Source organism: Pelmatolapia mariae, linkage group LG12 (genome assembly GCF_036321145.2).
Source record: "Pelmatolapia mariae isolate MD_Pm_ZW linkage group LG12, Pm_UMD_F_2, whole genome shotgun sequence".
Classification (NCBI taxonomy): Eukaryota; Metazoa; Chordata; class Actinopteri; order Cichliformes; family Cichlidae; genus Pelmatolapia; species Pelmatolapia mariae.
The window spans coordinates 10,725,752-10,740,319 of NC_086237.1; the positions used below are offsets into that span (position 1 = coordinate 10,725,752).

Here is a 14,568-nt window from a genome sequence, read left to right on the forward strand (position 1 = left end):
TATTGACATATACAGGGTGGGCCATTTATATGGATACACCTTAATAACATGGGATTGGTTGGTGTTATTAAAGTCCTGTTTGTGGCACATTAGTATATGTGAGGGGCAAACTCCTCAAGATGGGTGGTGACCATGGTGGCCATTTAGAAGTCGGCCATCTTGGATACAACTTTTGTTTTTTCAATAGGAAGAGGGCCATGTGACACATCAAACTTATTAGTAATGTCACAAGAAAAACAATGGTGTGCTTGGTTTCAACGTAACTTTATTCTTTCATGAGTTATTTACAAGTTTCTGACCACTTATAAAATGTGTTCAATGTGCTGCCCATTGTGTTGGATTGTCAATGCAACCCTCTTCTCCCACTCTTCACACACTGATAGCAACACCGCAGGAGAAATGCCAGCACAGGCATCCAGTACCCGTAGTTTCAGGTGCTGCACATCTCGTATCTTCACACCATAGACAATTGCCTTCAGATGACCCCAAAGATAAAAGTCTAAGGGGGTCAGATCGGGAGACCTTGGGGGCCATTCAACTGGCCCACGATGACCAATCCACTTTCCAGGAAACTGTTCATCTAGGAATGCTCGGACCTGGCACCCATAATGTGGTGGTGCACCATCTTGCTGGAAAAACTCAGGGAACGTGCCAGCTTCAGTGCACAAAGAGGGAAAAACATCATCATGTAGCAATTTCAAATATCCAGTGGCCTTGAGGTTTCCATTGATGAAGAATGGACCCACTATCGTTGTACCCCATATACCACACCAAACCATCACTTTTGTTGTTCCAACAGTCTTGGAGGGATCCATCCAATGTGGGTTAGTGTCAGACCAATAGCGGTGGTTTTGTTTGTTAACTTCACCATTCACATAAAAGTTTGCCTCATCACTGAACAAAATCTTCTGCGTGAACTGAGGGTCCTGTTCCAATTTTTGTTTTGCCCATTCTGCAAATTCTGTGCGCCGATCTGGGTCATCCTCGTTGAGATGCTGCAGTAGCTGGAGTTTGTAAGGGTGCCATTTGTGAGTAGCTAATATCTGCCGAAGAGATGTTCGACTAATGCCACTCTCCAGTGACATGCGGCGAGTGCTACACTGTGGGCTCTTGCTGAATGAAGCTACAGCCACTGATGTTTCTTCATTAGTGACAGTTTTCTTGCGTCCACATTTTGGCAAATCCAACACTGAACCAGTTTCACGAAACTTAGCAAGCAGTTTTCTAACTGTAGCGTGGGAGATGGGTGGTCTCGTAGGGTGTCTTGCATTGAAATCTGCTGCAATGACCCGGTTACTGCGTTCACCAGATATCAACACAATTTCGATCTGCTCCTCACGTGTTAACCTCTTCGACATGTCAATGGCTGTGAACAAAGAGAAACTTGTAAATAACTCATGAAAGAATAAAGTTACGTTGAAACCAAGCACACCATTGTTTTTCTTGTGACATTACCAATAAGTTTGATGTGTCACATGGCCCTCTTCCTATTGAAAAAACAAAAGTTGTATCCAAGATGGCCGACTTCTAAATGGCCACCATGGTCACCACCCATCTTGAGGAGTTTGCCCCTCACATATACTAATGTGCCACAAACAGGACTTTAATATCACCAACCATTCCCATGTTATTACGGTGTATCCATATAAATGGCCCACCCTGTAGTATTGCATCACTACAAGTAAGACAATAACCCAAAACCAGTGATTCTCATTATACATGTTCAACAGCTGTGCATGAATTATACTCAATACATGGATCCTGACCAAGCAATTATCCAATATACTCAGCTGATATTGATCTATCATAGGTGTACACTTAGATTAATATGTTTTTGGACAATGACACATTTCATGTAATTTTGGAATGAAGACAAGGATTAAAGCAGAGAAACCCACAAACAAGCAGCAGCTGTAGTAAATACCTGGCACAGCATTTAGTGATGCCCATGACTTATAGACTCAAGGTAATTATTGAATGGGAATCATTGTCATCCACTTATTAATGACAATTCTTACATTTAAGTTTATGTTAGTGTGTTCAATTATGTTTTGTACCTTAAAATGGGGGACTGACATTAAGATAAAATGTCTAAGTAATGAATGGTTAATACAACACTTTCGTAAAACCCTTTAAATTAAAGCCTGTACATGAGTTGCTGGTCCACTGGTGTTCAGAGGCAAAGTTACAAAAGACTGTGCAATTGTTGAACTACTTATCAACCTAATTCTGACTGTATTGGTGAATATTTTGCAATATTTTTCTCAATATGATTTTTTTTTTTAACATAGCATAATTTCAAAAGAGCAAGGGTGAACTCAGGTAAATTAGGGCACTTTGGTAAATCTTCTGAGATGCTGTGAAAAAAACTATGTATGACATTTAACTGTTGTTATATATCCCCTCTCGCCCCTGCAGGGTCCTCTACCAGAGGCCTGTGAGCTTGAGGGTATCGCAGTATCTTAGCTGTTCCTAGGACTGCGCTCTTCTGGACAGAGATCTCGGATGTTGTTCCTGGGATCTGCTGGAGCCACTCACCTAGCTTGGGAGTCACCGCACCTAGTGCTCCGATTACCACTGGGACCACTGTTACCTTCACCCTCCACATCTTCTCCAGCTCTTCTCTGAGCCCTTGGTACTTCTCAAGCTTCTCATGTTCTTTCTTCCTGATGTTGTTGTCATTTGGTATCACTACATCGATCACTACGGCCGTTTTCTTCTGTTTGTCCACCACCACTATGTCCGGTTGGTTAGCCACCACCATTTTGTCTGTTTGTATCTGGAAGTCCCACAGGATCTTAGCTCGGTCATTCTCCACCACCCTTGGGGGCGTCTCCCATTTTGACCTCGGGACTTCCAGGCCATATTTGGCAATCGGCACAGATGTTCCTGTACACTATGCCGGCCACTTGGTTATGGCGTTCCATGTATGCCCTGCCTGCTAGCATCTTGCACCCTGCTTTTATGTGCTGGATTGTCTCTGGGGCATCTTTACACAGCCTGCACCTGGGGTCTTGCCTGGTGTGATAGGCCTCAGCCTCTATGGATCTTGTGCTCAGAGCTTGTTCCTGTGCTGCCATGATTAGTGCCTCTGTGCTGTCTTTCAGTCCAGCTTTGTCCAGCCACTGGTAGGATTTCTGGATATCAGCCACCTCCTCTATCTGCCGGTGGTACATACCGTGCAGGGGCCTGTCCTTCCATGATGTTTCCTCCTCTTTGTCCTCTTTCTTGGGTTTCTGCTGTCTGAGGTATTCACTGAGCACGCGGTCAGTTGGGGCCATCTTCCGGATGTATTCATGGATGTTCATTGTCTCTCCTGGACCGTGGTGCTGACACTCACTAGTCCCCAGCCTCCTTCCTTCCTCTTGGCGTACAGCCTCAGGGTGCTGGACTTGGGGTGAAACCCTCCATGCATGGTAAGGAGCTTTCTTGTCTTTATGTCAGTGGCTTCTATCTCCTCCTTTGGCCAGCTTATTATCCCAGCAGAGTACCTGATCATGGGCAGGGTGTAGGTGTTGATAGACCAGATCTTGTTCTTACTGTTCAGCTGACTCCTCAGGACTTGCCTGACCCTCTACAGGTACTTGGTGGTTGCAGCTTTCCTAGCGGCCTCTTCATGGTTTCCATTTGCCTGTGGGATCCCCAGGTACTTGTAGCTGTCCTCAGTGTCTGCAATGTTTCCTTCTGGTAGTTTGATCCCCTCAGTTCCCTCTATTTGTTATCATCGGACTACACTTCTCCAGTCCGAACAACATTCTGATGTCGTTGGTGTATATCATGGTGGTGTGTATCATGGTGGTGTGTATCAGTGAATTGATGTCTCGTTCACTCTTGGCATACAGCTTGATGTCATCTTTGTAGAGGAGGTGACTTATTATTTTCTATTTTTATTAAAGTTATAGCATGTAAAATCTCACCATTAGATGTCAGTAGATTGCAGATTGCAGTCAATTGCTGTCACTTTTCTTATCCCTTCTAATTCAAGTCCATAAACCGAGCTACGGTAGCTCTGCTCACTCTGCTAATTCTGACTGTTGTTCAATCTTGGTTTAATCTCTTTTTTTGCTTTTTGGATAAGCAAACTTACCGAAACGTCTTCAATCATATTTGGTGGACAGAAAAAAACCTCTGTAGACTGTTTGAGATAACTTTTCACAATGTTGGACTTTAGTATTGAATTTTCAAAAGGGAATTTTTCTTGCTTCTAGTTGTATTTAGAAACTGAAAATATTATTGCAACACTGAGAAGACAAATCATTAATGATGTTTTGTCAGATACAACTGTGGGTGTCTTAGTTCTCTTTCTGTTGCAGAACTTCAAAAGGCTAATCATATTATTGTTCTGTAGTATGTCAGGGTTGTTCCAAATGGGTGTAAATTTGCATGGATTAATGAAGACTCTCTCATTTTTAGATACTCCAACTGTGCTGTCAGGGAGGAGCTGAGGTTGATGCTTTTTAAGCTTATATGTCATTTGATGTTTGAGCTAATGAATGGTAGGTCTAAAATCTCTATATTATTGCATAGTGCCTGTTATGCGTCTCTCCAGTCGCTCTCTTCTGTTGGCTAAGAAGTAGTGTTGAAACTTATGTAGATCTAGTCCTCCTTTATTCTTGAAATTGTAAATTTCATCTTTTGAAACATCTGACGTTTCCTTTGCTCTATTGTGACTAAAACATACCGTTCTAATTAGCATTTACGTCTCCCTTCAATAAACATCAACTGATTCAGCAGCCTTGATATATCCCGTTCCCGAACTTCTCTTCAGCAGCGCCGCTGGTGTAGTGGTATCATGCAAGATTCCCATTCTTGCGACCCGGGTTCGATTCCCGGGCGGCGCACGCTTCTTTTACAACGGCGATTAAATCTCATTTGTAATGTGATCAAAATGTTTGACAGTCAAATGTACCCTTTAAAATATTTAGACTTGTCTTCGTGACTACTACTCACATAATATGATTTCCAGATGGCTCTATTTATTTTAGCGAATTGAGCAATGATCAGGAACTGAGAAATAAAAATGTGTTCCTCAAAGCCTGTATTAACTATGCCTGTGTGACACGTAGAGAATAAAAATGTGGGGGCGCATCTTTGTGTGTGGGAGCAGGAGCGCTTGATTTTGGCTTAATTTCAGCGCGCAGGTTGACGCTGCTGACGCCGCTCCTCCGCCATCTTCAACTTCCTATTGTTTGCATCAGACTGAGGCTGTCTGCGGTGTGTGCCAGAGAGAGCAGAGTCGACCGCGGATATATTATTAAATAGTAGATTTAGTCTTTACGTTCGGGTCGCTAAAGTTCAGCACAAACCATTTGTATGTCACTGGATTAAAGCTATCTCAGGACGAAACCACTGAACCTTGATGATGGAGGACGATCAACCCAGAACCTTGTGAGTATCAGCGGCCTTGTCTATGCCCTGGAACGGGAAGGCTTCGTCTAACTGCTGCGCGTCCGAAATATTTCCACGTTGTTGTTTCAATTAAAAGCTTTTAAACCTCGTCATTAAGGGTGTTTCATTTCTATTATTATATACTACCCTTCATGGATGTAATACAACACACGTAGCCCCTTGTTTGTTGGGTTTATTTGGATAAATAGACGGAACCTTAATTTGCTTGCAAACGAAAGTGAATTGTTAGCTAATGCTAGCTAGCACCTCCTAAACATTCGAACACATCTAGCAAGTCAGTTCTTCGAAAGTACTCCCGTTTGCGTGCAGTGATAGCTAAAATAAAATTAAACGCTTTGTTTTATTGGTAGTGTAAACACTTTAGCGAAAATGTAACAACAAGGATAGTATTTTATAAAGTGTCTAGCTGCCAAGACACTTAGCTCGAGGCCCGTAAACCGGTTAGCGGTATCTTTAGCTAGCTGGCGGACAAGCCACGTCAACGCTCGTGGAGACGGCGTGGGACATCTCCAGCGAGGGGGTGAAATCACTCTGACTGTTTTTGTAAAGCACACACTGTCCCCGACAATGTTTTGTTCCAATTCACTTATGGCTTTTATGTTGCTATAATTCATTGTTGTGGGTTGTAAGCTAGCCTGGTTAACTAGCCTTTGTTTGCATGCTACTTCCTGTTTGACTAAAACTCAACTCCCCCATCTCTCTCCTTTTGCAGGTATGTGGGGAATCTGTCCAGGGATGTCACCGAGCCCCTCATTCTGCAGGTCTTCACACAGATAGGCCCCTGCAAGAGCTGTAAAATGATAGTCGATGTGAGTGCTATTGTCTCTGCTGTATACAGTGTGGTGTGGCTGTAGGAGCTGTCTTTCAGCAGTGGCGTGAGCGGTTATGGCGCTGCTTGTCGAAGTCTCAGCCAATGTGTCATTTTTTTCTTCTTCTTGTAATCCATTATGTCGGAGCTTTCACATCCATCTATAGTAGGTGATTCTTATTTTCTCTAGTGGTTAAATATTTGACTTAAAATCAGTCTTGATTTCCCATTAACAGACAGCTGGAAATGATCCGTACTGCTTCGTGGAGTTCTATGACCACAGGCATGCTGCTGCCTCATTGGCAGCTATGAATGGAAGGAAAATAATGGGTAAGGTAAGCTATCGTATCTACAGGGTGAGTGGGGATGGGTGGGCTTTGGGTGTGGAAAATGTGAGGGGAAAAAAAAGTTCTTTTTAACATGAAAGAAAAACTAGCGGGTTTCTGCATTTCTAAATGACGAGGGACGGCTACTTGAGCAAGTGATGACAGTTTCTTTATACGATGAAAACTGGTTCCACCAGGCCACTCAGTCTTTATGTTGAGGAAATCTACATAGTTCTTTTGTTAAGTGTGAGCTCTCTGCTTTGAATATTTTAAGCAGAGTGCAGTAATTGAATACAGTGTTCTAAAACAGAGGAACTTGATAAAGCCCTACAATCTAGAACAATAGAGGAAATAATTAACATTGTAAACTGCAACATTTAAGAGACCCCAGGGGCTGATAAAAGAATATTAAAGTGGTGCAGGAATGGTGTAGTAATGAGTTCAGTGCTGGGACTTTAACCTAGAAGTCAAATAGATGTGCTGAGCGACCAGTCTGCTTAGATGAGATGTATGTATTATATTCTATTTGAATTTTTTATTTATATTTAATATATTATATTAAATCATTCATTAAATCATTCATTGTTATATTGTGGGCTTTATAAAAATGCATAGCTTTCCTTAAGGTTATTGAAAGCCTATTTGGAGTCAAGATCAGCTTTAAAATAAAAAAATATTAATTTAAAATTGGCTTTTAAGTAACTTGTGTATTGGAGATTACCAGGTTTTACTGTATATTGTAAACATACTCCACCTGCCTTCTTTTTTCTCCGCTCTTCTCACAGGAAGTCAAAGTCAACTGGGCCACGACACCAACCAGCCAGAAAAAAGACACAAGTAGTAAGTAAAACTATTTGTATATGAAGAAGTGAAGTTTTGAACTTTAACACACTAAAAGAGTCCCTATGATAATGTTGCTGAATAAGTATTGCAGAACTTAAGCATTTGATTTTTGGTTGATTTTATGCTTATTTTTGTCCTTCCTCTGTTAACAAACTGATAGCAATCAGGAGTCTCTAATAGGAACTAGCGTTCTTGGAAAGTATAAAGCTTGAAACAGAGTGTGTACTCTAATGCACAGCAGGTCTAAACCACGTTTTTCCTCCAAATAGATCATTTTCATGTTTTTGTTGGCGACCTCAGCCCAGAAATAACCACAGAAGACGTCAAAGCTGCCTTTGGTCCATTTGGCAGGATATCGTAAGTTTCAAACTAATTTTTACTATCAAAGATCAAGTCTGGGTTAACACACATGTCCACATATTCCCGTTTAGATATATCGAGAAAAGAATGAAATAAATCTCAGGCAGAGGAGGAGAGGGCCCATTGTCTTATTTAGAGACCTGCTAGTCCTCTTATAGCAGAGACTTCATGTTGTGCCGAATGTTTGTGACAAGCTGCTGTTTGGTGATTTTTGTCTGCAGAGATGCTCGTGTTGTGAAAGACATGGCTACAGGGAAATCTAAAGGCTATGGCTTCGTGTCTTTCTTTAACAAATGGGTAAGTAGGCTTCATGTGAGTTTAATATTGCTGTTAATGAGGCTCAGAAGCACTTTGTGTCTATGAATTCTCTCTCTCTCTCTGTATATTAACATTTTCACATAGATTGCTTGTTGGTTTGTTTGCGGTGCTTCTGAAGAGGTGCACTTTAGATTTCATGTTAAGACTCCCAGTGGATGAAATAAGATTATTTTTCTTCATTCCAGGATGCAGAGAATGCCATTCAGCACATGGGGGGGCAGTGGTTAGGAGGCAGACAGATTCGAACTAACTGGGCCACAAGAAAGCCTCCTGCCCCAAAGACCACCCATGAAAGTATGTTATACAGGATTCGTAAGATATACAGATTTGCAGGTGTTCTTATATGTACGGATGGATGGATGGATTCATTAACAGAAGCTTGTCTTTTCTCACCAGATAACTCCAAGCATCTCTCTTTTGATGAGGTAGTGAATCAGTCCAGCCCCAGTAACTGCACTGTGTATTGTGGTGGAGTCAGCACAGGACTGACGGGTAATGAAATATGAGTACCACTGACAACATAACTATGATAATTACAGCAGATCTGTTGCTATTCAGATGGATATGACTGCTCATATTTAAGCTTTTCGTTATTAGTCAATGATCTTTCAAACAAAGCAGGAAAAAAAACAAAACGCCTCACCCCTATACGAGTTTAACGATACACAAATGTCAGTGCTCGGTATGAACTTTGGTTTTATATGATTTTTAGTACTGCAAGAAGATTGAAAAAGTGCATATTTTTACCTTATCCAAAACTGAATGAGCCATTAAATTACCAGTTAGTAGTTATGTTCAGTGTGATTTCCTCAGTGTCAGGCTAATGAAACCATCACTGTGTGAGCAAAGGAGACACTGGTTGTGGAGGAAGGCAATTTAAAACTCAGCATTTATTTGGAGCCAACATGTAAAATAAAGCTCGCATAATGTCTGCCCAGCTTTCAAGCTAACGCTGCTAGCATCATAGACAAGAACTGGTCTGCTGCCAAAGTGAGCTCTTGAGCTCTTCAATTATTTATTTCTTTATTTATTTTCTCAATCCTATAGTGCAAATATGTTGACATAAATAGACCTCAGAGTTTAACTGTTTGGCTCAGGAGGCTTACTGATTTGTGGAAATGTTTAAGCATAATTTAGTTTATGAATTAATACATAAATGTCTTTACCCTTGGTAGCCAAAGCTTTTTGCTGTTGGTGGTCAAATCTTTATTATTAAAATGAGTATATATTTATTAGTAAGAGCAGAGAGATTCAAAGAAGCTGCTCAAGCATCGGTGCATCTGCTTGAGTTCATAGTGAGTTTAACATAGTCATGCTTCATTTTAAATGCAGAGATTTAACAAAGAAAGAAAGGCATCAGAGTTTGTCCCAAAATAAACTTCTCAGATTGTGTTTACCTCAATGAAAGAGTCATGTGATGTACTCTATAACTACACTGTAGTAGCAGAACTGATTTTCTGAGGAAAAGGTAAAGTATAGCCACATAGCCCAGTGTGTTTATTAGTTTCTGCTTGATGATTATAAATGTGCTGACCGCCTGTATGTGGCATATCCACATGTATCCTGGGTAGCAGTTACTTTATCAGGACACAACCCACACAGAAACGGTCTCTAATAGTCTCATTATTTATGTCTTTTAGAGCAACTAATGAGACAGACCTTCTCCCCCTTTGGACAAATCATGGAAGTCAGAGTTTTTCCTGACAAAGGATATTCATTTGTCAGGTATGTGGATGTTTTCTGTTTTCTTCTTCATTTCTTTGCTTGATTGAACGGTGACGCTAAAGTTTACAGCTGAAAGAAAAGGTTAATGAACTCTTTGGAATGAGCTTGATCCCCTGGCCCTGGCCATAATGATAGACAAGTGTAATTGTGATTACTTTTTGCAGCCTGGAGTACAGATTTTTGCTTTGTTCTGTTCACTTTATTGCCCTGAACAGGGAAACCTGGTGTGCACCAGTTAGTATGATTAAGAAGGAAAACACCAAAACACTTAACATAAAGAGAAAATATAAAACAGGTTGTTCCAGTGGGTTCATAAACTGTGTAGTGCAAGAGCAGTAGCACTAAATGGAAGCAAAAAGCAGCATTGCTGTAGACACTGAGGATGTCTTAATGGTGTGACGTATATGCATCACATACACCTACAGGTTTTGTTTACAGGTCTGTGCTGCAACACATTTGTATCAGTTCTAGTCCCCGATGAATGTTAGATGTCTACTGTACTATTAGTAGTTTAGCCATTAATAGCCAAGGAATCTAATGGTTTATTCTCCTCTCAGTTTGCTAACAAACACATGCATTGTGGTCATCATTGCTGAGTGGATATTTATGAAATGATGTTCAGCGTTTCCTTAGTCTCTCTCTCTCTCCCTCTGTTTGTCCAGGTTTAACTCCCATGAGTCAGCAGCCCATGCCATTGTGTCTGTGAATGGCTCTTCTATAGAGGGGCACATAGTCAAATGTTACTGGGGTAAAGAGACCCCAGACATGATGAACTCCATGCAGCAGATGCCTGTGCCACAAGTAAGGGTGCTATGAACTGTAGTAAGAGGGACAGCATTACATAATGACTTGGTATGGCAAAGAACACCAAACAAATAGTGCTGCAGTATGTCATGATCTAGTTCAGCTCAAGTATCAGCTTTTTTGCTATATGAGGGTATGTGAGTGTTACAAAAAGTATGGGGATAATAGAGACATAATAAAGTATCCTGTACATGAAATTGATATATTTAAGATACTGTGATGTACTCGGGCAAGTGACCCACTGGCTTGTGTTATTGCAACATGGTCACCTGCATGAGTCCCAAGCAGGAAGAAAAAGTCACCAGTAATGACCTCACAGCTTTATCTAATATTGTACCTGATATGCAAATAAGTGGTTAATTTAACAAATAAAAAGCCATGCCAGCTATGCCAGACTGTTAAATGGATTCTGCGAGGTTCTTTGTGGGATCTGCTGCTGTTAAATCATTCTGAAATTATCCTTTTTTGTTCTATACCCTGCAGCAGAACAAGATGGGCTTTGCTGCAGCCCAGCCTTATGGCCAGTGGGGACAGTGGTACGGCAACGGGCCCCAGATTGGCCAGTATGTTCCCAATGGGTGGCAGGTCCCCACCTACGGTGTCTACGGGCAGGCTTGGAACCAGCAGGGCTTTAAGTAAGTAGCACAGGGCTCCTCTTCTCTGCCTCCTCCTACTCCAACACCATCAGAGTTCAAGACCAGGCCAGTGAGATCCAGTTCTGGCCACAGGAGGGAGCTATGACCTCCCTCTGCCTTCCAATGCCCCCCACCTCTTCCCTCCTTCCCTCACGAGCCCGCCAACTTCAGAAGATTGAGAAATAAACAGACCCCCACCACCAAAAAAAAAGAAAAAGAATCTGAACTCAAGATTTGAGGGTAATCATGTTTCAGTGTATAGTTACTGTGCACATAGTTCATCGTAAAACCTGAAAGCTTTTGTTCCAAAATGTGTTGTCACTTGATTTATAGCCCATAATGGCTCAGAGCATCGGATATACGAAAAGCTGCTTGAACAAGCTAAAGTAAAATTTTGGATTTTTTTTTTTTTTTAAATGTAATTGACTAAATGCAAAAAACCCCACATGCTCAGAGCTGAGGGTTTTTTCTTATTCTTTACTTGCCATCCTCTTCTTGGGATAGCTCGCCGATGATGAATCCATTTCACTTTCTGTATACGGACATCTTCAAGGCTCTTCACTTGTTTCTTTTTTTGTTGTTGCATGTTTGTTTTGATCTTTTGTTGTAGCTTTTTACATGTTTCTTTTTGATTTCACTGATTTCTTTCTTTTTTTTTTTTTTTTTTTTCTTTTTTTTTTCCCTCACTGATGTTGTTTGGATATGAATATGTTGGAAATGTCGAATATGATGTGCAGGTTACCTTCTTTTGCTTTTATCTGGACAGTTTATGTGCAGTGATGTTTTGTGCACCCAAGATTAATAAAGGACGGGCCTCAAGTTGCTGATAATCTAACATGTGTGGTGAACAGCTCTCTAAATTCTCTGCACTAAAGTGTCAGGCAGATGTGGGATCAGTGTGTTTTGACTGTTCAGGGCAGTTTGTTCAGACAGAGGTTACACCTCTTGACTTGAAATTTGAAGATGAACTTTAACCTGCGTCTCCACACTGAATCTCCACTCTGAACTTATGTTTTATTGCCTGAACCACAGAAGCAGTAAAAAGAAAGCCTGTGAAAACCGGGTGAAAACTTGCTACTTTGTTATACTTTGTGGCCAAATTTAGAGAAATGAATGTGCTTGCACTGTCATCTGCAGTGTGGTTTATCAGTCTGTAGGCTGGTTACAGCAGGGGGGTGGGGGGTTTAGCAAGGAATCTTTAGCTTGCTGGACTTAGCCTGTATGCTCTCTGTCTGCTTATCCACCCATGTATAATCAAATTCCTTTTGATACCCCCCCCAACCAAAAGCCCTCCACTTTCTGTTTGTTTTTTTTTTCCCCCCATCTAGCTTGAATCCCCACCCCCGCCCTTATAACCTCTAATAACTCTGTTTGCCTTCTTGTTCTCATTCTAGCCTGTCCAGATTCCAGTAGCTTTAATACAGACTATTCTTTTGGCTCCCTTTCGCCTTGTCTCTTCTAACCTGCTGGCATTTTGTCTTCTCTCTCTCTCTCTCTTTCTTTACCTCGTTTTTTGTTTTGCAGTCACTTACCGGCCAGTGCTGGGTGGACTGGCATGAGCGCCATCAGTAACGGTGGGGTTATGGAGCCTACACAGGGATTGAATGGGAGTATGCTAGCCAACCAACCCGGTATGGGAGCCGCAGGATACCCCACACACTGATAAGTGGGCAGGGTGGGAGATTTGACAACCATCAGCCTCTTGCTGGCTGTACGGTGCCCTGCGGGGCTGTGTAACACTGCCTCCATTTTGTGGCAGGACTGAGACTTTACTGGGATGTGGAACCTAATAAGAAGGGTGACGTCTGTGGAGATGTAAATGGGATTTCTTGGGGTGGGCTGAGGTAACGGGAGCCAGGGAGCAGCAGTTTGACCCACACAGGTATTTACACCATTTGTGGTAGGAAAGACTGGCCATGGACCAGGGCTCTTACCATTTTTAAGTTAACTGTAAATGAATTATAAAGCTGTAAAGGAGAATCTCTTTTTTTCCCGGGTTTTACAGATTGCCTCCATTTTCACTTCTTTCCTCTCGACCACTGAGAGGTTTCTTTTCTTTTTCTTTTTTTTTTTTTGGAACTGAGTCATGCTAAGTTATGATCCTTAATTATCTGAGGAATGGAAATTTGTTCTAATTTTCTCTTGGATTAAAAACAATTGCAGGGATTGTTGCCACTGCTGTTTCTCTGTAAGGGCAGATTAATATTGCACAGTTCTTTCCTCTCTTGGATTTCCCAGAAAAATTTGACTACCAAGAGCATTTTTCTTTTTTCTTTTCTTTTTTGCATTCCATTTCTCCTTCATATCTTTCTGACAGCCTCAAAACTTTTTTCGCCACGTGTAAATAGCCATCCATTCATTTGAACCGATGTAAGTAAAATGCTACTGTTAACTGTGGGTGCTTGCTTTTCATTTTTTGTTTTGATAACTCGACAGTTAACTCGAACATTGTACGTAGCAGAGTGGCACTATCAAAGGTGACACTGGCACAGTGCAACACGCGACTCTTCCATGCAGGGATAAGACAGCATTGCTATGCAGTGCATACTTTAAAATTTAACACGATTCAAACGTTAAAGTGTGAACATGTTTGACACTTCTGTTTCTTTTTTTTTTTTTTCTTTTTTTTTAAATATCTATTGAAACGCCAGTATTTTATATCAGACAAATCTGAGTGTATTCAGCTTTACACTTGCTCTTTTTGCCAGAGAGATGGAGAGGCCTACATTGTGTAACTGTTGCCTTATAGAGCTGGTTTCTTTTAGCTGACAAGATACTCTTTTTAATTAGGCAGTGCCTACAGACCTTTTCAGACCTTTTTGTTTCGAAAGGTGTTAGTCCTGAGAACTGATGACTCTGCTACTGTAATCAATGTTTTCTTGCTTTGTCCAATTAAAATGCTAATGCACATAAACCACACTTTGTGTTTGTTTCCCCCCTTTGTTTCTTTTTGGTCATATTAGAGCATCAAATGGAAAAACTGCATCTTGGCAACTGTGTCCAAAACTCTAAGCACATCACACGAAACATCTGGAAAAGTCTTGCTGATCATAGCCTGCCAGTACTTGACCATATTTGTTATGAAGAAAACCTGCTGATCTGTATCATGGCGCGGTTCAGCCAAATGTTTTTTTTTGTTTTTTTTTTAGCCACCGGTCGCTTTAATCTTCTAACATCTGCAGCCTTGTGTGTGTTTAAGACATTAGATTCTGTCCGGCTGAACCACAGGAACTTTATTTGGTGCCAAAGTGCACAGATAACAGATATCTCACCAAAATGTAGAAATGTGGTCAAACATAAATCAGGTCATGTGATCGCAAAACTCTTAATGGCTTCAAAG

At 41.2% G+C, this 14,568-nt stretch overlaps 1 protein-coding gene and 1 non-coding gene across 2 annotated transcripts; both read left to right on the forward strand.

Moving 5' to 3' along the window:
• Positions 1 to 4,770: 4,770 nt before the first annotated feature.
• On the forward strand, positions 4,771 to 4,841 carry trnag-ccc (transfer RNA glycine (anticodon CCC)). Its single transcript has one exon. It is a non-coding gene; the product is annotated as a tRNA-Gly (tRNA).
• Positions 4,842 to 5,194: 353 nt separating this feature from the next.
• Positions 5,195 to 14,147, forward strand: LOC134638969 (cytotoxic granule associated RNA binding protein TIA1-like). Its single transcript, XM_063489947.1, has 12 exons — positions 5,195 to 5,388; positions 6,122 to 6,218; positions 6,454 to 6,552; positions 7,329 to 7,383; positions 7,656 to 7,743; positions 7,968 to 8,043; positions 8,250 to 8,358; positions 8,461 to 8,556; positions 9,705 to 9,789; positions 10,452 to 10,590; positions 11,077 to 11,228; positions 12,753 to 14,147. The coding sequence occupies exons 1-12, from the start codon at positions 5,360 to 5,362 to the stop codon at positions 12,889 to 12,891; spliced, it is 1,164 nt and encodes a 387-aa protein (XP_063346017.1). The 5' UTR covers positions 5,195 to 5,359; the 3' UTR covers positions 12,892 to 14,147.
• Positions 14,148 to 14,568: the final 421 nt, after the last annotated feature.